The sequence below is a fragment of the Squalius cephalus genome (genome assembly GCF_949319135.1).
Source record: "Squalius cephalus genome assembly, chromosome: 5".
Taxonomy (NCBI): domain Eukaryota; kingdom Metazoa; phylum Chordata; class Actinopteri; order Cypriniformes; family Leuciscidae; genus Squalius; species Squalius cephalus.
Genome location: NC_137126.1, coordinates 12,536,327 through 12,559,068, shown reverse-complemented (window position 1 = coordinate 12,559,068; position 22,742 = coordinate 12,536,327). Strand labels below are relative to the sequence as shown.

The 22,742-nt window shown below is 38.3% G+C and overlaps 1 protein-coding gene across 3 annotated transcripts in view; it reads left to right on the top strand.

Annotated features, from left to right (window-relative positions):
- Positions 1 to 22,733, top strand: part of rangrf (RAN guanine nucleotide release factor) — a 58,947-nt gene extending 36,214 nt beyond the window's left edge. For 2 of the 3 annotated variants that reach the window (XM_079870798.1, XM_079870796.1), the window contains 2 exons: positions 20,727 to 20,821; positions 21,011 to 22,733. In XM_079870798.1, coding sequence (XP_079726924.1) covers positions 20,727 to 20,821; positions 21,011 to 21,122 — 207 coding nt within the window. In that variant the 3' untranslated portion in view covers positions 21,123 to 22,733. The remainder of the gene's footprint in view (positions 1 to 20,726; positions 20,822 to 21,010) is intronic. The other variant, XM_079870797.1, reaches the window with a different exon arrangement.
- The last annotated feature ends 9 nt before the right edge of the window (positions 22,734 to 22,742 follow it).

Below are 22,742 nucleotides of genomic sequence, written 5' to 3'. Positions count from 1 at the left end.
CATAGCGCCACCTGCTGGCAGCAGGAAGTGACATGTTTAACACTGTTATGGACTCCTAATAACATATAAAAAAGTGCCAGCAAGTGCTAAACATGCTAACAACATACTAGAAACATGCTAAAACATGCTAGCAAACTCTTAGCTAAGTGCTAAAGCATGCTATTATTGCAATTAAATAGGAATTTGCTGTAATTCAGGCATGGAATGTCCAATCTGCCCCAAACTTCACACATTTGATAAGAATCATGGCCTGAACACATGTCTATGCTCAAATTCAGTTATAGTAATAGCGCCACCTACTGGCAACAGGAAGTGACATGTTTAACACTTTTATGCCGTTCTAGCAACATGTTAAAAATGCCATTGAGTTCTAAACATGCTAGAAACATGTTAAAACATGCTAACAATGCTTAGCTAAGTGCTAAAGAATGTTAATTCAATGAAACATGACTTTGTTGTTACTCAAGAAGGCAATGTCCAATTTGCACCAAACTTCACACGTTTGATAAGAGTTCTGTCCTGAACACACATCCATGCTCATATTCAGTTATAGCCATAACGCCACCTACTGGCAACAGAAACTGACATGGTTAACACCGTAATGCAGTACTAACCACATAATTATTGTGTACTAAGCATGCTAGAAACAGACTAAACATGCTAGCAACACTTAGCTGAGTCATGAAGCATGCTATTATCACCATTATACAAAACATTTTGTAACTGACTTTGACATACTCTTACTATATATACCTCCTTAAATGTACATTTCCCAACCATGCTCTGTCTTCCTAAAGCCACCGAGTGTTGATGGCACGGGTGCGAGGGCCCTTTCATCGCTGCTTGCAGCTTTAATTAGGGCCCGAGCACCGATGGTGTGAGGACCCTCTTGGAATTGCTCTGTTTATTATTATTATTATTATTAGGGCCCGAGCACCGATGGTGAGAGGACCCTATTGTTTTTGCTCCGTTTATTATTAGGGCCCGAGCACCGATGGTGAGAGGACCCTATTGTTTTTGCTCCGTTTATTATTATTCTTCTTCTCCAAAGTGAATCGCTTTTTAGAGGGCCTAAACATGCTCGAAAACTCATGAAACTTTGCACACGCTTCAGAAGTGGTGAAAATTTACGTGTGATATGGTTTTCAGAATTGTGGGGGGCAAATTCGGTAAATTATTGCCCCCACATTTTGCCCCGGCTCCTGGTTTCACGTACAGGTATGAAATTTGGTACATACATGTAATGACCCAATACCTACAGAAAAGTCTCTTGGAGCATAGCCCTAAACACAACAGGAAGTGAGCTATTTTGAACTTCCTCCTGGATTTTGGGCATTTTTCGTAATTTCCTGATGTTGTACTTTAACGAACTCCTCCTACAGATTTGATCTGATACTCTTCAAATTTGGTGAGTGTAATCTTAAGGCCTTTGTGACGTTAAATTGCGAAGATCTAGAGTTTTCGTCGAAGGGTGTGCCCTCGGCGGCCTGACAAACATCTATCTATAAATTACAGGAACGTCTGTCTGTCTGTCTGTCTGTGTGTGTGTGTGTCTGTTCCTCGCATATCTCTCGAACCGTTAGTCCGATTGATTTCAAACTCGACAGGTGTCTTGCCACGGGCACGAGTAAGTGCAGTGCCAAGTTTGACATTGTTTGGATGAGAAATGCAAAAGATATCGTTAAATATATCATTTTTAGAAGGTTGTGGTTTAAAAATAAACATTCTGACATTAGAGAGTTGTATCGGTCAAAGAAGCCCCAAGAAGGCTGTGGTTTAAAAATAAACATTCTGACATAAACACTCAGTCAGCTACACTGTTTACTTCTGAATATTATAGTTTGGTTCCCGAACGTGATAAATCCATCTATCTATAAATTACAGAAACGTCCGTCTGTCTGTCTGTGTGTTATTCGCATATCTCTCGAATGTGAGATAACCACTAAATGTGTGAAAACCACTATTTTCTGTTTCAAACTTTCACATAGCATCTTTAGGTTATAACAACATTGAAAATCAAAATCTGGATTTGAATTTTTTAAGATTTATTATAAAAACGGATTATTTTTTCCCAAAAATGCAATAAATTCATGACTTTTTTTTTTTTTTTTAAATGCTATTAATCCATTGAATCAATATAAAGTTATTTTTGATCATATTGCCATCGCAAGAAATATCTCCTGAACTTTTTTGACGGCGATCAGCTCACAAAAACTGATTTTGCACGGGCACTTTGCACTGCTCCCTGAATCGAGGTGCTTATTCATTTGTGGATGTAAACTGAATCTGTAAGTCAGCTATGCTGTTAGTGTTTACTTCTGAATATTATATTTCATTCTGGTGCGCTTAACGTTGTCGCTACTGTGTAATAGTAGCCTATGCTATTCACCAACTAAACATATCCTATTCAATGCGTTCACAGTCTCTTTCACGGGCATCATTTGTAGTTGCCTATTCACAAACTGTTTGCTCAAGCATAGCGTTTTCTCGGAGTTCACTGTGTGCTTTTTACCATGCACAAATAAAAATGTCACTGAACTTTTGCTGTGTAATTGTAACAATAAGCACACACCAAACCAACAATTACTAAAAACACACACAAAAACTGATTTTGCACGGGCATTTTTTGCACTAGTTCACCCAATTTCGGCCTTTTGGTGATATATGCATGATCAGATAAGTTCAATATTAATGTTGCTTGCAGTTCTGATGTTGCTAGGCAACCACAGACAGCCTGCAGTAACTCAGGCATACAATTTTCAATCTGCCACAAACTTCACATGTTTGATAAGAGTCCTGTCCTGAACACATGCCAATGCTCATTATGATTATAGCAATAGCACCACCTGCTGGTAGCAGGAAGTGTGGCAAATACAAAACGTGCTCGAAAAATCATGAAACTTTGCACACGCTTCAGAAGTGGTGACAATTTACGTGTGATGTGGTTTTAAAAATTGGGTGGGGCAAAATGGCTTACTTATTGCCCCTACATTTTGCCCCGGCTCGACGTTTCACGTACAGGTATGAAATTTGGTACACACATGTAAAGACCCAATACCTACAAAAAAGTCTCTTGGAGCATAGCCCTAAACACAACAGGAAGTCAGTTATTTTGAACTTCCTGTCAGATTTTGGGCAGTTTTTGCCATTTCCTGATGTTGTACTTTAACAAACTCCTACAGTTTTGATCTGATCCTCTTCAAATTTGGTGAGTGTAATCTTAAGGCCTTTCCTAAAGGTGCCGGGTGGCGGTGGCAGGGGTGCGAGGGCCCTTTTCATCGCTGCTTGCAGCTTTAATTATTATTATTATTCTTCTCCAAAGTGAATCGCTTTTTAGAGGGCCTGAACATGCTCGAAAACTCATGAAACTTTGCACACGCTTCAGAAGTGGTGAAAATTTACGTGTGATATGATTTTCAAAATTGGGTGGGGCAAATTCGGTAAATTATTGCCCCCACATTTTGCCCCGGCTCCTGGTTTCACTTACAGGTATGAAATTTGGTACATACATGTAATGACCCAATACCTACAAAAAAGTCTCTTGGAGCATAGCCCTAAACACAACAGGAAGTGAGCTATTTTGAACTTCCTCCTAGATTTTGGGCATTTTTCGTAATTTCCTGATGTTGTACTTTAACGAACTCCTCCTACAGTTTTGATCTGATCCTCTTCAAATTTGGTGAGTGTAATCTGAAGGCCTTTGCGACGTTAAATTGCGAAGATCTTGAGTTTTCGTCGAAGAGTGTGCCCTCGGCGGCCTGACAAACGTTCACCCAATTTCGGCCTTTTGGTGATATATGCATGATCAGATAAGTTCAATAATAATGTTGCTTGCAGTTCCGATGTTGCTAGGCAACCACAGACAGCCTGCAGTAACTCAGCCATACATTTTTCAATCTGCCCCAAACTTCACATGTTTGATAAGAGTCCTGTCCTGAACACATGACCATGCTCATTATGGTTATAGCAATAGCGCCACCTGCTGGTAGCAGGAAGTGTGGCAAATACAAAACGTGCTCGAAAAATCATGAAACTTTGCACATGCTTCAGATGTGGTGAAAATTTACGTGTGATGTGGTTTTCAAAATTGGGTGGGGCAAAATGGCTTACTTATTGCCCCTATATTTTGCCCCGTCTCCTGGTTTCACGTACAGGTATGAAATTTGGTACATACATGTAAAGACCCAATACCTACAAAAAAGTCTCTTGGCGCGTAGCCCTAAACACAACAGGAAGTCAGCTATTTTGAACTTCCTCTCAGATTTTGGGCAGTTTTTGCCATTTCCTGATGTTGTACTTTAACAAACTCCTCCTACAGTTTTGATCTGATCCTCTTCAAATTTGGTGAGTGTAATCTTAAGGCATTTCCTAAAGGCGCCGGGTGGTGGTGGCAGGGGTGCGAGGGCCCTTTCATCGCTGCTTGCAGCTTTAATTATTATTATTCTTCTCCGCATTGAATTGCATTTTTGAGGGCCTAAACATGCGCGAAAACTCACGAAACTTTGCACACGCGTCAGAACTGGCGAAAATTTACATCTGATATAGGTTTCAGAATTGGACGGGGCAAAATGGCTCGATAGCGCCACCTATAAAAGTTCAACGGAGTGCGCCTCCCGCAACGTTCAACGTACGTGCACGAAATTCGGTACATACGTGTAATGACCTAATACCTACAAAAAAGTCTCTTGGAGCATAGCCCTAAACACAACAGGAAGTCAGCCATTTTGAACTTCCTCTCAGATTTTTGTGCAGTTTTTGCCATTTTCAGGCCTCGTACTTTAGCGAACTCCTCCTACAGTTTTAATCTGATCATCTTCAAATTTGGTGAGTGTAATCTTAAGGCCTTTGCGACGTTAAATTGCGAAGATCTTGAGTTTTCTTCGAAGGGCGGGTCCTCGGCGGCCTTACAAATTTCGATGTTTCGCCATGAAACAGGAAGTTGCTGTAACTCAGGCATGGAATGTCCAATCTGCCCCAAACTTCACACGTTTGATAAGAGTTCTGTCCTGAACACATGGCCATGCTCATATTCAGTTATAGTCATAGCGCCACCTGCTGGCAACAGGAAGTGACATGTTTAACACTGTTATGGACTCCTAATAACATATAAAAAAGTGCCAGCAAGTGCTAAACATGCTAACAACATACTAGAAGCATGCTAAAACATGCTAGCAAACTCTTAGCTAAGTGCTAAAGCATGCTATTATTGCAATTAAATAGGAATTTGCTGTAACTCAGGCATGGAATGTCCAATCTGCCCCAAACTTCACACTTTTGATAAGCGTTCTGTCCTGAACACATCTACATGATAATATTCAGTTATAGTAATAGCGCCACCTACTGGCAACAGGAAGTGTCATGTTTAACACGTTGATGCCATTCTAGCAACATGTTAAAAATGCCATTGAGGTCTAAACATGCTAGAAACATGTTAAAACATGCTAGCTAATGTTAAAACATGCTAGCAATACTTAGCTAAGTGGTAAAGCATGCTAATTCAATGAAACAGGATGTTGTTGTTACTCAAGAAGGCAATGTCCAATATGCGCCAAACTTCACACTTTTAATAAACGTTCTGTCCTGAACACATGACCATGCTCATATTCAGTTACAGTCATAGTGCCACCTGCTGGCAACAGGAAGTGACATGTTAAACACTGTTGTGGACATATAAAAACATATAAAAAAAGTGCCAGCAAGTGCTAAACATGCTAACAACATACTAGAAACATGCTAAAACATGCTAGCAAACACTTAGCTAAGTGCTAAAGCATGCTATTGCTGCAATTAAATAGGAATTTGCTGTAACACAGGCATGGAATGTCCAATCTGCCCCAAACTTCACACGTTTGATAAGAGTCATGGCCTGAACACATCTACATGAGAATATTCAGTTATAGTAATAGCGCCACCTGCTGTCAACAGGAAGTGACATGTTTAACACTGTTGTGGTCTCCTAATAACATATATAAAAGAGCCAGCAAGTGCTAAACAGGTTAGCAACATACTAGAAACATGCTAGCAAACACTTAGCTAAGTGATAAAGCATGCTATTACTGCAATTAAATAGGAATTTGCTGTAACTCAGGCATGGAACGTCCAATCTGCCCCAAACTTCACATGTTTGATAAGAATCATGGCCTGAACGCATGCCTATGCTCAAATTCAGTTATAGTAATAGCGCCACCTACTGGCAACAGGAAGTGACATGTTTAACACGTTGATGCCGTTCTAGCAACATGTTAAAAATGCCATTGAGTTCTAAACATGCTAGAAACATATTAAAACATGCTAGCAATACTTAGCTAAGTGCTAAAGCATGCTAATTCAATGAAAAAGGACTTTGTTGTTACTCAAGAAGGCAATGTACAATCTACCCCAAACGTCACACGTTTGATAAGAGTTATCTCTTGAACACATGTCCATGCTCATATTTAGTTATAGTCATAGCGCCACCTGCTGGCAACAGGAAGTGACGTTTAACACTGTTCTTGACTCCTAATAACATATAAAAAAATGCCAGTAGGTGCTAAACATCCTACCAACATACTAGAGACATGCTAAAACATAATAGCAAACACTTAGCTAAGTGCTAAAGAATGATATTACTGCAATTAAATATGAATTTGCTGTAACTCAGGCATGGAATGTCCAATCTGCCCCAAACTTCACACTTTTGATAAGCGTTCTGTCCTGAACACATGACCATGCTTATATTCAGTTACAGTCATAGCGCCACCTGCTGGCAACAGGAAGTGACATGTTTAACACTGTTGTGGACTCCTAATAACATATAAAAAAGTGCCAGCAAGTGTTAAACATGCTAACAACATACTAGAAACATGCTAAAACATGCTAGCAAACTCTTAGCCAAGTGCTAAAGCATGCTATTATTGCAATTAAATAGGAATTTGCTGTAACTCAGGCATGGAATGTCCAATCTGCCCCAAACTTCTCACTTTTGATAAGAGTCATGGCCTGAACACATCTACATGAGAATGTTCAGTTATAGTAATAGCGCCACCAACTGGCAACAGGAAGTGACATGTTTAACACGTTGATGCCGTTCTAGCAACATGTTAAAACATGCTAACAATGCTTAGCTAAGTTCTAAAGAATGCTAATTCAATGAAACATGACTTTGTTGTTACTCAAGAAGGCAATGTCCAATTTGCACCAAACTTCACATGTTTGATAAGAGTTCTGTCCTGAACACACATCCATGCTCATATTCAGTTATAGTCATAACGCCACCTACTGGCAACAGAAACTGACATGGTTAACACCGTAATGCAGTACTAACAACATAATTATTGTGTACTAAGCATGCTAGAAACAGACTGAACATGCTAGCAACACTTAGCTGAGTCATGAAGCATGCTATTATCACCATTATACAAAACATTTTGTAACTGACTTTGACATACTCTTACTATATATACCTCCTTAAATGTACATTTCCCAACCATGCTCTGCCTTCCTAAAGCCACCGAGTGTTGATGGCACGGGTGCGAGGGCCCTTTCATCGCTGCTTGCAGCTTTAATTAGGGCCCGAGCACCGATGGTGAGAGGACCCTATTGTTTTTGCTCCGTTTATTATTATTCTTCTTCTCCAAAGTGAATCGCTTTTTAGAGGGCCTAAACATGCTCGAAAACTCATGAAACTTTGCACACGCTTCAGAAGTGGTGAAAATTTACGTGTGATATGGTTTTCAGAATTGGGGGGGGCAAATTCGGTAAATTATTGCCCCCACATTTTGCCCCGGCTCCTGGTTTCACGTACAGGTATGAAATTTGGTACATACATGTAATGACCCAATACCTACAGAAAAGTCTCTTGGAGCATAGCCCTAAACACAACAGGAAGTGAGCTATTTTGAACTTCCTCCTGGATTTTGGGCATTTTTCGTAATTTCCTGATGTTGTACTTTAACGAACTCCTCCTACAGATTTGATCTGATACTCTTCAAATTTGGTGAGTGTAATCTTAAGGCCTTTGTGACGTTAAATTGCGAAGATCTAGAGTTTTCGTCGAAGGGTGTGCCCTCGGCGGCCTGACAAACATCTATCTATAAATTACAGGAACGTCTGTCTGTCTGTCTGTCTGTGTGTGTGTGTGTCTGTTCCTCGCATATCTCTCGAACCGTTAGTCCGATTGATTTCAAACTCGACAGGTGTCTCGCCACGGGCACGAGTAAGTGCAGTGCCAAGTTTGACATTGTTTGGATGAGAAATGCAAAAGATATCGTTAAATATATCATTTTTAGAAGGTTGTGGTTTAAAAATAAACATTCTGACATTAGAGAGTTGTATCGGTCAAAGAAGCCCCAAGAAGGCTGTGGTTTAAAAATAAACATTCTGACATAAACACTCAGTCAGCTACACTGTTTACTTCTGAATATTATAGTTTGGTTCCCGAACGTGATAAATCCATCTATCTATAAATTACAGAAACGTCCGTCTGTCTGTCTGTGTGTTATTCGCATATCTCTCGAATGTGAGATAACCACTAAATGTGTGAAAACCACTATTTTCTGTTTCAAACTTTCACATAGAATCTTTAGGTTATAACAACATTGAAAATCAAAATCTGGATTTGAATTTTTTAAGATTTATTATAAAAACGGATTATTTTTTCCCAAAAATGCAATAAATTCATGACTTTTTTTTTTTTTTTCAAAATGCTATTAATCCATTGAATCAATATAAAGTTATTTTTGATCATATTGCCATCGCAAGAAATATCTCCTGAACTTTTTTGACGGCGATCAGCTCACAAAAACTGATTTTGCACGGGCACTTTGCACTGCTCCCTGAATCGAGGTGCTTATTCATTTGTGGATGTAAACTGAATCTGTATGTCAGCTATGCTGTTAGTGTTTACTTCTGAATATTATATTTCATTCTGGTGCGCTTAACGTTGTCGCTACTGTGTAATAATAGCCTATGCTATTCACCAACTAAACATATCCTATTCAATGCGTTCACAGTCTCTTTCACGGGCATCATTTGTAGTTGCCTATTCACAAACTGTTTGCTCAAGCATAGCGTTTTCTCGGAGTTCACTGTGTGCTTTTTACCATGCACAAATAAAAATGTCACTGAACTTTTGCTGTGTAATTGTAACAATGAGCACACACCAAACCAACAATTACTAAAAACACACACAAAAACTGATTTTGCACGGGCATTTTTTGCACTAGTTCACCCAATTTCGGCCTTTTGGTGATATATGCATGATCAGATAAGTTCAATATTAATGTTGCTTGCAGTTCTGATGTTGCTAGGCAACCACAGACAGCCTGCAGTAACTCAGGCATACAATTTTCAATCTGCCACAAACTTCACATGTTTGATAAGACTCCTGTCCTGAACACATGCCAATGCTCATTATGATTATAGCAATAGCACCACCTGCTGGTAGCAGGAAGTGTGGCAAATACAAAACGTGCTCGAAAAATCATGAAACTTTGCACACGCTTCAGAAGTGGTGACAATTTACGTGTGATGTGGTTTTAAAAATTGGGTGGGGCAAAATGGCTTACTTATTGCCCCTACATTTTGCCCCGGCTCGACGTTTCACGTACAGGTATGAAATTTGGTACACACATGTAAAGACCCAATACCTACAAAAAAGTCTCTTGGAGCATAGCCCTAAACACAACAGGAAGTCAGTTATTTTGAACTTCCTGTCAGATTTTGGGCAGTTTTTGCCATTTCCTGATGTTGTACTTTAACAAACTCCTCCTACAGTTTTGATCTGATCCTCTTCAAATTTGGTGAGTGTAATCTTAAGGCCTTTCCTAAAGGTGCCGGGTGGCGGTGGCAGGGGTGCGAGGGCCCTTTTCATCGCTGCTTGCAGCTTTAATTATTATTATTCTTCTTCTTCTCCGCATTTAATTGCATTTTTGAGGGCCTAAACATGCTCGAAAACTCACGAAACTTTGCACACGCGTCAGAACTGGCGAAAATTTACATCTGATATAGGTTTCAGAATTGGACGGGGCAAAATGGCTCGATAGCGCCACCTATAAAAGTTCAACGGAGTGCGCCTCCCGCAACGTTCCACGTACGTGCACGAAATTCGGTACATACGTGTAATGACCTAATACCTACAAAAAAGTCTCTTGGAGCATAGCCCTAAACACAACAGGAAGTCAGCCATTTTGAACTTCCTCTCAGATTTTTGTGCAGTTTTTGCCATTTTCAGGCCTCGTACTTTAACGAACTCCTCCTACAGTTTTAATCTGATCATCTTCAAATTTGGTGAGTGTAATCTTAAGGCCTTTGCGACGTTAAATTGCGAAGATCTTGAGTTTTCGTCAAAGGGCGGGTCCTCGGCGGCCTGACAAATTTCGATGTTTCGCCATGAAACAGGAAGTTGCTGTAACTCAGGCATGGAATGTCCAATCTGCCCCAAACTTCACACTTTTGATAAGCGTTCTGTCCTGAACACATGACCATGCTCATATTCAGTTACAGTCATAGCGCCACCTGCTGGCAACAGGAAGTGACATGTTTAACACTGATATGGACTCCTAATAACATATAAAAAAGTGCCAGCAAGTGCTAAACATGCTAACAACATAATAGAAGCATGCTAAAACATGCTAGCAAACTCTTAGCTAAGTGCTAAAGCATGCTATTATTGCAATTAAATAGGAATTTGCTGTAACTCAGGCATGGAATGTCCAATCTGCCCCAAACTTCACACTTTTGATAAGCGTTCTGTCCTGAACACATCTACATGAGAAAATTCAGTTATAGTAATAGCGCCACCTACTGGTAACAGGAAGTGACATGTTTAACACTCTTGTGGTCTCCTAATAACATATAAAAAAGAGCAAACAAGTGCTAAACAGGTTAGCAACATACTAGAAACATGCTAGCAAACACTTCGCTAAGTGCTAAAGCATGCTATTACTGCAATTAAATAGGAATTTGCTGTAACTCAGGCATGTAATGTCCAATCTGCCCCAAACTTCACACATTTGATAAGAATCATGGCCTGAACACATGTCTATGCTCAAATTCAGTTATAGTAATAGCACCACCTACTGGCAACAGGAAGTGACATGTTTAACACTTTGATGCCGTTCTAGCAACATGTTAAAAATGCCATTGAGTTCTATACATGCTAGAAACATGTTAAAACATGCTAGCAGTACTTAGCTAAGTGCTAAACCATGCTAATTCAATGAAACAGGACTTTGTTGTTACTCAAGAAGGCAATGTACAATCTACCCCAAACTTCACACGTTTGATAAGAGTTATCTCTTGAACACATGTCCATGCTCATATTTAGTTATAGTCATAGCGCCACCTGCTGGCAACAGGAAGTGACGTTTAACACTGTTCTTGACTCCTAATAACATATAAAAAAATGCAAGTAGGTGCTAAACATCCTACCAACATACTAGAGACTTGCTAAAACATACTAGCAAACACTTAGCTAAGTGCTAAAGAATGATATTACTGCAATTAAATATGAATTTGCTGTAACTCAGGCAAGGAATGTCCAATCTGCCCCAAACTTCACACTTTTGATAAGCGTTCTGTCCTGAACACATGATCATGCTTACAGTCATAGCGCCACCTGCTGGCAGCAGGAAGTGACATGTTTAACACTGTTATGGACTCCTAATAACATATAAAAAAGTGCCAGCAAGTGCTAAACATGCTAACAACATACTAGAAACATGCTAAAACATGCTAGCAAACTCTTAGCTAAGTGCTAAAGCATGCTATTATTGCAATTAAATAGGAATTTGCTGTAATTCAGGCATGGAATGTCCAATCTGCCCCAAACTTCACACATTTGATAAGAATCATGGCCTGAACACATGTCTATGCTCAAATTCAGTTATAGTAATAGTGCCACCTACTGGCAACAGGAAGTGACATGTTTAACACTTTTATGCCGTTCTAGCAACATGTTAAAAATGCCATTGAGTTCTAAACATGCTAGAAACATGTTAAAACATGCTAACAATGCTTAGCTAAGTGCTAAAGAATGTTAATTCAATGAAACATGACTTTGTTGTTACTCAAGAAGGCAATGTCCAATTTGCACCAAACTTCACACGTTTGATAAGAGTTCTGTCCTGAACACACATCCATGCTCATATTCAGTTATAGCCATAACGCCACCTACTGGCAACAGAAACTGACATGGTTAACACCGTAATGCAGTACTAACCACATAATTATTGTGTACTAAGCATGCTAGAAACAGACTAAACATGCTAGCAACACTTAGCTGAGTCATGAAGCATGCTATTATCACCATTATACAAAACATTTTGTAACTGACTTTGACATACTCTTACTATATATACCTCCTTAAATGTACATTTCCCAACCATGCTCTGTCTTCCTAAAGCCACCGAGTGTTGATGGCACGGGTGCGAGGGCCCTTTCATCGCTGCTTGCAGCTTTAATGTCTAACTGATGTCTTTTCAGTTAAAAAGAAACACAACAACGAATCTTAAAATCGGGCATAGACAGAGATTATGTGTTAACGTTACACCACTAAGATATATTGGAATGAGAATAATACGCGCGCGCTGGTATTCAGTGATATCATGTTTCGTTTTGAATTTGAGTTGGTAGAACGGATTAGTCGTGTGTTAACTTACCGAACCGTTACCCCACACACTCTGTCTATAGTTTGCTGCTGTTTGTCGGACGGCTTAAATCCGAACCAAGTCCAAATAATGGATGTTGCAGCTTTCACTTTCAGCCGTGTTTACTTAAGATGACGACGAATATGCGTTGCAGCCGGGTTTACCTCGCGGCCGCGGGTAGATTGCGTCATCATCTCCCAACCCAATTTGGGGAATAGATTAACGGCGATATTTTTTTTATCGCGCGATAAGAGTCTCGCGTTAACGCAGCGCGTTAACGCCGATAACGGCCCACCACTAATATAAATATAAATATAGCTGCGAGCAGCGATTACGGGCCAAAGCCGCCGGCACCGCCACCCTGGCACCAGGATTGCGGTGCCACCGGCTTGGGCCCGTAATCGCTGCTCGCAGCTATATTTATTATTCTTCTCCGCATTTAATTGCATTTTTGAGGGCCTAAACATGCTCGAAAACTCACAAAACTTTGCACACGCGTCAGAACTGGCGAAAATTTACATCTGATATAGGTTTCAGAATTGGACGGGGCAAAATGGCTTGATAGCGCCACCTATAAAAGTTCAACGGAGTGCGCCTCCCGGAACGTTCCACGTACGTGCACGAAATTCGGTACATACATGTAATGACCTAATACCTACAAAAAAGTCTCTTGGAGCATAGCCCTAAACACAACAGGAAGTCAGCCATTTTGAACTTCCTCCCAGATTTTTGTGCAGTTTTTGACATTTTCAGGCCTCGTACTTTAACGAACTCCTCCTACAGTTTTAATCTGATCATCTTCAAATTTGGTGAGTGTAATCTTAAGGCCTTTGCGACGTTAAATTGCGAAGATTTTGAGTTTTCGTCAAAGGGCGGGTCCTCGGCGGCCTGACAAATTTTGATGTTTCGCCATGAAACAGGAAGTTGCTGTAACTCAGGCATGGAATGTCCAATCTGCCCCAAACTTCACACATTTGATAAGAGTTCTGTCCTGAACACATGACCATGCTCATATTCAGTTATAGTCATAGCGCCACCTGCTGGCAACAGGAAGTGACATGTTTAACACTGTTATGGACTCCTAATAACATATAAAAAAGTGCCAGCAAGTGCTAAACATGCTAACAACATACTAGAAGCATGCTAAAACATGCTAGCAAACTCTTAGCTAAGTGCTAAAGCATGCTATTATTGCAATTAAATAGGAATTTGCTGTAACTCAGGCATGGAATGTCCAATCTGCCCCAAACTTCACACTTTTGATAAGTGTTCTGTCCTGAACATATCTACATGAGAATATTCAGTTATAGTAATAGCGCCACCTACTGGTAACAGGAAGTGTCATGTTTAACACGTTGATGCCATTCTAGCAACATGTTAAAAATGCCATTGACTTCTAAACATGCTAGAAACATGTTAACCCTTAATCGCTGTTTGGGGTCAAAATGACCCCAATGGACTTTTCCTTCATTTTTTAAAAGTGTTACCTTCATCGCAGGGGCATGAAACTCTGTGACTTTTCCTAAATAATCTATCTAAACATGCACAAAAAAACTGGGCTTGATTTGGTTGTTCTAAAGGTGTGTAAAAAAAAATTTACCATTTAAGCTGTTTGGGGTCAAAATGACCCCACATTGAAAATGAATGGGAAAATGAAAAAAATGACTTTTTTTAATTTTGTTTGTCAAAAAAATAAAAGTAAATCCATTATAAATCTGAAAATTTTTACAAATAAACCAAGGTCTGGTCCTAGAGCATAAATAAAAAGTAGAACGAACTTTCTATCTCATACACACACACACACACACGCACACAAACACACACATGTATGTGACTGCAACAGAGAGCATTTTTACAGAAATTGGCAAATAAAATAAACAAAACTGGCATAAATCTAAAAAAAATTACATTTAAATCAAGGTCTGGTCCTAGAGCATAAACCCAAAGTGGAATGAACTTTCTATCTCATACACACACACACAAACACACACAAACACACACGTATGTCACTGCAACAGAGAGCATTTTTATAGAAATTGGCAAATAAAATCAACTAAACTGGCATAAATCTGAAAAATGTCACATATGCAACATGGAACAAGCTTGCCCCACACACACACACACACACACACACACACACACACACACACACACACACACACACACACACACATTACAGTCATGTCATAGTGGTGACTTGTAAATGTATGTATAATAATTTGCAAAATATCAAAATATATCAGAAAACAACAACAAATTATAACTCTGACAAAACTACATATTTTGTATGTATTTCAAAATGTTTAAATAAATATTCACAAAATATATATCATAAAGTTGTGAGGAGAAGTTTAAGCATCAAGAAAAATGAAGTGAAAATGAATGAGTCTCTATGGCCCTCTATTGGATATATGTGGTCATTGCAATTTCTTTCTTTAATTATAATTTCTAAAGTTTTTCCACAAACCAGCAGATGTCAGTATTCTATCCCTAACACATAGAGCAATGTCCAAAAACTATTTAGATTTAATTAAGATCATCATTTAAGTGATTTTTTCTTTAAAATATCTTTTTTCATGAGACAATTTATGGCCTAGTTATGTAATTGTGCAGTAAATAGTTAAAAAACTTCAAAATTTCCACAAAAACACAGCATAAATGTATAGTTGAGAAGTAAATAAAAAAAATGATATATAGTTTTCCATATAAAAATTTATATTTCCTTATGTAATCGCTCTTTAAAAGTCTGGGGTCATTTTGACCCCAAACAGCTTAAGTGTTGTCCTTTTTTAACAGCGATTAAGGGTTAAAACATGCTAGCAATACTTAGCTAAGTGCTAAAGCATGCTAATTCAATGAAACAGGATGTTGTTGTTACTCAAGAAGGCAATGTCCAATCTGCGCCAAACTTCACACTTTTAATAAACGTTCTGTCCTGAACACATGACCATGCTCATATTCAGTTACAGTCATAGTGCCACCTGCTGGCAACAGGAAGTGACATGTTAAACACTGTTGTGGACATATAAAAACATATAAAAATTAAAGCTGCAAGCAGCGATGAAAAGGGCCCTCGCACCCCTGCCACCGCCACCCGGCACCTTTAGGAAAGGCCTTAAGATTACACTCACCAAATTTGAAGAGGATCAGATCAAAACTGTAGGAGTTTGTTAAAGTACAACATCAGGAAATGGCAAAAACTGCCCAAAATCTGACAGGAAGTTCAAAATAACTGACTTCCTGTTGTGTTTAGGGCTATGCTCCAAGAGACTTTTTTGTAGGTATTGGGTCTTTACATGTGTGTACCAAATTTCATACCTGTACGTGAAACGTCGAGCCGGGGCAAAATGTAGGGGCAATAAGTAAGCCATTTTGCCCCACCCAATTTTTAAAACCACATCACACGTAAATTGTCACCACTTCTGAAGCGTGTGCAAAGTTTCATGATTTTTCGAGCACGTTTTGTATTTGCCACACTTCCTGCTACCAGCAGGTGGTGCTATTGCTATAATCATAATGAGCATTGGCATGTGTTCAGGACAGGACTCTTATCAAACATGTGAAGTTTGTGGCAGATTGAAAATTGTATGCCTGAGTTACTGCAGGCTGTCTGTGGTTGCCTAGCAACATCAGAACTGCAAGCAACATTAATATTGAACTTATCTGATCATGCATATATCACCAAAAGGCCGAAATTGGGTGAACTAGTGCAAAAAATGCCCGTGCAAAATCAGTTTTTGTGTGTGTTTTTAGTAATTGTTGGTTTGGTGTGTGCTTATTGTTACAATTACACAGCAAAAGTTCAGTGACATTTTTATTTGTGCATGGTAAAAAGCACACAGTGAACTCCGAGAAAACGCTATGCTTGAGCAAACAGTTTGTGAATAGGCAACTACAAATGATGCCCGTGAAAGAGACTGTGAACGCATTGAATAGGATATGTTTAGTTGGTGAATAGCATAGGCTACTATTACACAGTAGCGACAACGTTAAGCGCACCAGAATGAAATATAATATTCAGAAGTAAACACTAACAGCATAGCTGACTTACAGATTCAGTTTACATCCACAAATGAATAAGCACCTCGATTCAGGGAGCAGTGCAAAGTGCCCGTGCAAAATCAGTTTTTGTGAGCTGATCGCCGTCAAAAAAGTTCAGGAGATATTTCTTGCGATGGCAATATGATCAAAAATAACTTTATATTGATTCAATGGATTAATAGCATTTAAAAAAAAAAAAAAAAGTCATGAATTTATTGCATTTTTGGGAAAAAATAATCCGTTTTTATAATAAATCTTAAAAAATTCAAATCCAGATTTTGATTTTCAATGTTGTTATAACCTAAAGATGCTATGTGAAAGTTTGAAACAGAAAATAGTGGTTTTCACACATTTAGTGGTTATCTCACATTCGAGAGATATGCGAATAACACACAGACAGACAGACGGACGTTTCTGTAATTTATAGATAGATGGATTTATCACGTTCGGGAACCAAACTATAATATTCAGAAGTAAACAGTGTAGCTGACTGAGTGTTTATGTCAGAATGTTTATTTTTAAACCACAGCCTTCTTGGGGCTTCTTTGACCGATACAACTCTCTAATGTCAGAATGTTTATTTTTAAACCACAACCTTCTAAAAATGATATATTTAACGATATCTTTTGCATTTCTCATCCAAACAATGTCAAACTTGGCACTGCACTTACTCGTGCCCGTGGCAAGACACCTGTCGAGTTTGAAATCAATCGGACTAACGGTTCGAGAGATATGCGAGGAACAGACACACACACACACAGACAGACAGACAGACAGACGTTCCTGTAATTTATAGATAGATGTTTGTCAGGCCGCCGAGGGCACACCCTTCGACGAAAACTCTAGATCTTCGCAATTTAACGTCACAAAGGCCTTAAGATTACACTCACCAAATTTGAAGAGTATCAGATCAAATCTGTAGGAGGAGTTCGTTAAAGTACAACATCAGGAAATTACGAAAAATGCCCAAAATCCAGGAGGAAGTTCAAAATAGCTCACTTCCTGTTGTGTTTAGGGCTATGCTCCAAGAGACTTTTCTGTAGGTATTGGGTCATTACATGTATGTACCAAATTTCATACCTGTACGTGAAACCAGGAGCCGGGGCAAAATGTGGGGGCAATAATTTACCGAATTTGCCCCCCACAATTCTGAAAACCATATCACACGTAAATTTTCACCACTTCTGAAGCGTGTGCAAAGTTTCATGAGTTTTCGAGCATGTTTAGGCCCTCTAAAAAGCGATTCACTTTGGAGAAGAAGAATAATAATAAACGGAGCAAAAACAATAGGGTCCTCTCACCATCGGTGCTCGGGCCCTAAAAAGTGCCAGCAAGTGTTAAACATGCTAACAACGTACTAGAAACATGCTAAAACATGCTAGCAAACACTTAGCTAAGTGCTAAAGCATGCTATTGCTGCAATTAAATAGGAATTTGCTGTAACACAGGCATGGAATGTCCAATCTGCCCCAAACTTCACATGTTTGATAAGAGTCATGGCCTGAACACATCTACATGAGAATGTTCAGTTATAGTAATAGCGCCACCTGCTGTCAACAGGAAGTGACATGTTTAACACTGTTGTGGTCTCCTAATAACATATATAAAAGAGCCAGCAAGTGCTAAACAGGTTAGCAACATACTAGAAACATGCTAGCAAACACTTAGCTAAGTGCTAAAGCATGCTATTACTGCAATTAAATAGGAATTTGCTGTAACACAGGCATGGAATGTCCAATCTGCCCCAAACTTCACATGTTTAATAAGAATCATGGCCTGAACACATGTCTATGCTCAAATTCAGTTATAGTAATAGCACCACCTACTGGCAACAGGAAGTGACATGTTTAACACGTTGATGCCGTTCTAGCAACATGTTAAAAATGCCATTGAGTTCTAAACATGCTAGAAACATATTAAAACATGCTAGCAATACTTAGCTAAGTGCTAAAGCATGCTAATTCAATGAAACAGGACTTTGTTGTTACTCAAGAAGGCAATGTACAATCTACCCCAAACTTCACACGTTTGATAAGAGTTATCTCTTGAACACATGTCCATGCTCATATTTAGTTATAGTCATAGCGCCACCTGCTGGCAACAGGAAGTGACGTTTAACACTGTTCTTGACTCCTAATAACATATAAAAAAATGCCTACTGGCAACAGAAACTGACATGGTTAACACAGTAATGCAGTACTAACCACATAATTATTGTGTACTAAGCATGCTAGAAACAGACTAAACATGCTAGCAACACTTAGCTGAGTCATGAAGCATGCTATTATTACCATTATACAAAACATTTTGTAACTGACTTTGACATACTCTTACTATATATACCTCCTTAAATGTACATTTCCCAACCATGCTCTGTCTTCCTAAAGCCACCGAGTGTTGATGGCACGGGTGCGAGGGCCCTTTCATCGCTGCTTGCAGCTTTAATTTTTATTTATTTTTTAATAATAAGGATCATAAAAAGGTTTTTCTTTTTATACTGCCCTGAAAAAGCTTTTTCACATTACAGATGTTTAAGTATAGACTAGTCCACAAGACAAAATACAAACACAAAATACAAGACAAACTACATAAGCTTGATTTTTTTTATACTGTGTGTCATTACATGAATGATCCACAACTGTTTTTTTTGTTGTTGTTGTTGTTTTTTGTGTTTTTTTGTAATTGTTGTTCATGGAGTCCCTTGCCTTTTTTGTCCCGAACAGTTAAACTGCCCAATGGTCTTCAGAAAAATCCTCCAGCTCCTGCACATTCTTTGCTTTTCCAGCATCTTCTGCATATTTGACTCTTTACTAGCACTGATTGTATGATTTTGAGATCCATATTTTCACACTGGGACTCATACACAACTACCGGTAATACAAACACTGCAAACATTCAGTGATGCTCAAGAAGGAAACATCCATTCAGAGCCAGGGCGTGTAAATTGTTCTTATTTTGTTTAAAAATTAATTAATTAATTTAATACTGCCCTTCAAAGGCTAAATACGATATTAACATGTAAAAGAAAATAAGAAAAATGTACACATAACCATCTTCTTGCTCAAACGTTTACCCCTGGCTCTTAATGCATCGTGTTGCATTCTTGAGCATTACCTTGCAGATTCTGAATAATGTGACCAATCATAATGCAGATATCCACAATTTTTGTCTGACAAACAAACCAAACGAAAACCAAAAGGTGTGTATTGACATCTTTTTGCATTTCTAATGTTCATTCATGTTTAAATCGTGCTATAACTAAAATAGATGATCAGTTCACATGCTGCTTGAACTAGCGCTATACAGTAAAGCACCACAAAATGGTATTTATTGTTTGAATTTCACAAAAATTACTCAATTTTAAAGCTGAGACTTTATTTTATACCAAAAGGAACCTGCTCTGTCTTGTCTGTTGGCGCATTGTCAGTATCCTCTTTGCTCTGCAATAAATTTTTCACTGTGTGAGAACATGATGTGTGGAGTGAGAGCGGAATGGCTTGTCGGACGTAGCAACAGTAACTAAGAGGGGCGGGTCTTTGTGAAAGGTCAATTTTAAATCATTGAAATCTTTGTGGACTCGGCCGGACTCGACTCGGACTTGGACTCAAGTCCGACTCGGGCCCATTTGGACTCGGGCTTGGACTTGGACTCGGACTCGATTGGTAAGTACTTGGACTTGACTCGGACTCGACATAGGTGGACTCGGACCCAACACTACCGTTAGCCGTTAAGAGTGCATGGATCTGCACTTCGGATTCTAACCGGAAAAAGTAGACCAGGTCTACCAGATGCATAGTAGATCCTGGTATCTTTGGAATACTCATTTCAACATACTACAATTTGGGACACACTAATTGTAATTTTGAATACTAATAGGACAGATCATAGTATGTGAATTGGGACGCAGCTTAGGGTTCTGAGAAACCTTAGTTTTAGACATGACTTAGAATTGCAAAACCTTAGTTAAGCAACTGTATGACTGCTAATGCTACACTGACTGTAATTTCTTTTATGTTAAGATTTGTGCCTTTTATCAGCTTGAATTACATTTTTTCACAGGCCAAGAACACTGTGAACATTCACCTGTGCTTGTTCCGCTTGCCACAGTACACTACTGACATCTTAGTGACATTCAACGATCCTGTTTGCATCAAGTGAGTTAATTAAACATACAGGTTAAAGTCACTCCACTCTTAAATTTTCCCCATACACTGGAGGATTACTTGCATGTCTTAAATTAAAAATGATTATTAATAATTTATTCACATGGTGTTCATAGATGAAATATAGTCAGGATCTTAATACAAATATCGTGAGGTTTGATTCAAAATCTTCCGTCCCAGTCCCCTCAGCACCAGTGCCGTTGGAAATGTGGCAGCTACACCGTGGACACTACAGGACTTCCAGGGTGTTCTGCAGTCCTTCTGTCTACTTGACCCTGGAGTGTTCGGGTAGATTCTTCATACATATGTTTAATCACAAGAAAGTCTAAATTCCATTACAAAAGACTTTTTTCCAGAAGATTTTAAAAATTATGCATTTACAATGACTGAATGAGTTAAAACTTATGAAATATTTTCCTTGTAGTGCAAGGTTTAGCATTTGTCTAATTTATAGATGAGGCTGTGCAAATAAATTGACAATCTTGAATTATTAAAAAGTAAAAATAAATGCAATTCTTAATAAGAAATACAGTGCGTTTCTGAATCCTTTTCAAGTTGATAACCAGCATTTATTACTCAATGCAAATTTATGCTGATTCATTCAGCTGCATTTCTTTGTTGAGTTTTCTTAATATTATCAAAGGTTTGCAGTCATCATTGTCTTTTGTATGCTGATTCAAACATCTCTATAACTTGACCACAAAACTAAATTTTAACAACTTTACTGGAACTGTGTTGAAACTCAGGTTTTTCCTTAACTCTGAAATTTAAGACACTTCCACACATTCATCAACTTAACTCTGGTTTTTCCTTAACTTTGAAATGTTAGACACTTCCACACATTCATCAACTTTCTTATCATTCTGAAAGAGTGAAAACACTCTTTATACAATGATCCTTTTTTTTTCTTTTGACCAAAAATGTCAGACCTTGTGACATTTATTTTAAAGAAAAATAGCACAATCAAAACCTTTCACAAAAAAGTTAGGTTTTGAATTATAAACCAATAGGTATAGTGATCAAAATGAAAACAGCATGTATTGTGGCTTAAGTGTAACATCTTCATAAATCTGTTTAAAATGACCATGGGTCCAGTTGATTAACCATAAAAAAAAAGAAATTTAGCATTATTTCCATGCTGATATCACTTTTCATGGTTTGATTAATACAATGACATTCAGACATTTTTAAGTGTGAATTAAATGTGAAAACATGTTTTGTGTATTATCAGTGGTGTATTTCGTACTTAAAAGACAAGGACATGTTGGAGTGTTATTGTCATGTTTATAAAAATAGAATAGTCACTCTTTTAAAAATTATTTATTTTCAAATTATATACTATCATATGTTACAGACCAATTATGTACCTATATATTTAAAGGCTCTTCAGTAATTTAATGCAGATAATTAGTTACATTAGTTTCTCTAAAGCATCATACACAAGTTCATACACTTTCAGTAGAGCACAATTAAGGCAAATGGTGACCATTATTCTGTGTCCCACTGAATAGTGTCTTATTGTCCTAATATTCTAGGACACTTAAAGGCATCAGCAAACAAGACAAAAAGACTGTTTCTGATGTTATGTTTTAAACATTCAGCTTGAGTGCTACCTCATTCCAACTACTCAAAAGTAAGTCATGATTAATGATTAGCAGCAAGATTATTACAGCTGTCAAGTCAGTCACAAAATGAAAAAACTATTTGTGTTCCAGTCATTCTACCACAATCTCTGTGTGAGAACTAAACATTTACAGTACTTCATGTGATTTATACTACGATAAAACAAAACTGATTCTGATCCAGTGGATCACATTCAACTTTTAGGAAAGTGTAAAAATATATACAATATTTTTAAAAAGAACTAATCATTTAGTCAACACCCTTGGAACATGTGTCACCAAATCAGAAT